At 33.0% G+C, this 2,288-nt stretch overlaps 1 protein-coding gene across 2 annotated transcripts in view; it reads right to left on the reverse strand.

Moving 5' to 3' along the window:
* The window catches only part of RHOBTB3 (Rho-related BTB domain containing 3), a 62,515-nt gene that overhangs the window by 55,761 nt on the left and 4,466 nt on the right, over positions 1-2,288 (reverse strand). For both annotated transcript variants that reach the window (XM_008583367.1, XM_008583368.1), the window contains exon 3: positions 716-902. In XM_008583367.1, coding sequence (XP_008581589.1) covers positions 716-902 — 187 coding nt within the window. The remainder of the gene's footprint in view (positions 1-715; positions 903-2,288) is intronic.

A 2,288-nucleotide genomic window follows, 5' to 3' on the forward strand; every position in this document is an offset into this window, starting at 1 on the left:
CCCCGGTCCGGTACGGGGGCAACACGGAGGGTTGCGATCCGTTGCCGGACATGGAAAAAGATAAAAAAAAAAAAAAGTTAAAAAATTAATGAATAATAATAAAACTTTAAAGACAGCTTTACTAAGGAAACACCACTAAGAAGATCTGTAAAATACCACCAATTCAAAGTGAATTCTGAGTTGGTCCTGAGATATTTGACAATATGCATAGCAGCAATGGTTAAAACCACCTGAACTGAATGAATCCATCAAACATGAAGTAAACAACCTTTTCTCTTAGGCAGCGTTGTCAGTGTTTTCAGTTCACTTGTTATTATCCACCTAAAAATCTGTTGCCAAGCCTACATCTTTTATGTGGATAATCTATCCTTCCCAGTTGGGTAGACCTTTAGATTGTCAAAAAGAGGCTCAGCCTAATGCCTCTCATATGGCAAAAGAACACCATTACTGACTTCCTTCACTACTGTAGAAGAGCAGTTTAGAAGACAGATCTGTGCCCATCAGAATCACAGCAGAAGTTTGTGATTTTCTCCTTTGATGCCTTGTTATCATTTCAAATGATGAATAGATAACAGCTGGCATTTGATCCCACAGTCATTTTGGTTTTTTATTAAAAAACAGAAACAACTTGTATTCATTGTTAATAAACTTAGCTCTATTTTAAATTAATATGGTACCTGCATACTCATTACAAAAAAGAAAATTAAATACTTACCATTTTGTCTGGTACCAACAGCAGCAATGATTACTGGAACTGAATTTAATGCTCTTTTTATCACTGGAATATAATTATCCTTTACTTCATGGAATGAAAACTTGTCGTTTACGTTGTATTTGATCACAATGATGTCAGCACTCCCAATTAGATTTCGAGACGTATACCAATCACTGTCAAAAATGTCCTAAACCAAAATACAAACAGCAATCTTTAGTCTACTCATCTTCAAATCAATCATGAAATAAACTGTACGTAACATTTAGTTTAAATTTGTTGCTATATTTTAATTTTTGGAATTCCTAAAAAATTTACTTCTAAATACATAACCACATAAAATTAAAAAGGTTTGAAGTCTGCCAACTGTATTTTAAAAATTTTTTATTTATTCATACAGCCTAGGCAACTATACACATGAGATCTGGAGAATTCCTGAGTCTGATGAAATAAGCAACCTCTTTCGATATTTGTACTTAAAAATAAGCACTTTAAAATTATGCTGTTTTTATCACCTGATAATTTCAAAAATGTAATACTGTGGCATTAGGTGCAAGAGCATCAGTATTAGTAACGAAGCTTCAAAGGATTTTCTGTGACCCAGTTAGACACTGTAGGATTTTCCAGTGTTTTGGATTGCAATGCACTGTGAATTCTGTGGAGCTCCATCCATTTTATTCATATTTTCAAATTCAAATGTACTTTTCAACTTTATCCAACCTTTTGATAGCACCATATATGTATAGTATATATGTGGGTTTGGGGGACATATACCTCCATAAAAACATACTGTGTATTACAAGGTGTTCACATGGTAAGAAATACACTCATATTTGCTATTCATGTATTTTGCTCATATAAATTAAAAGTTCAGGATAAACCTTTCTAGTTTTGAAATTTTTACTTTTGTACTACAAAAGTAAATTTATATTTAGAATTGGGGCCATAATTTATTTAGGCCCTGTAATTTTTTTATAGCCCCTATTCTTTAAAAAATCTAGTGCCTGCACATTTTAAAACATAATTTAAAGAAAATAATTTTTCAAAGTTTTTGTATGAATAGTGGTATAAGGAAAATATGTTTCTTAATTCCACTACCAAATAAGAACAGGGAGCTTTCTTCTCATTTTCTAGTTAACTATCAATCATTATTTGTCCTTTCATATGGCCTCTGGTATAATTTTCCAGGATGTAATATAGCTAAATTAAGGAAGTAGACAGCTGGATGTAGCTAACAGTTCCAAAAACTGTTGGGCTGAGAAAGTCTGCTCTTTGAAATATGAGTCCAAAACAGGGTTAATAGTGTTTGAATCAACCAATCAAGATCTATGTGACAGAGCTTTTTTCTATGACTGAAAATTCTTGGAGTGTTATACAGCAATGCCCTTTTGCACAGAGAGCTTCTCATCAGTGGCTCCCCCCAATTCTCTATATACTCTCAACCTGCCCATCTACCACAAGTACACTCAGAGTAGCAAGAATTGCAGAATTTTTAGACATTGAGTACCTTATTGAAAATGGGATGGATAGAGCATTTCTGAAGGATTAGAAGAACCAAAAAAAAAAAAAAAAAAAA

Source organism: Galeopterus variegatus, unplaced genomic scaffold (assembly GCF_000696425.1).
Source record: "Galeopterus variegatus unplaced genomic scaffold, G_variegatus-3.0.2 Scaffold2897, whole genome shotgun sequence".
Lineage (NCBI taxonomy): Eukaryota > Metazoa > Chordata > Mammalia > Dermoptera > Cynocephalidae > Galeopterus > Galeopterus variegatus.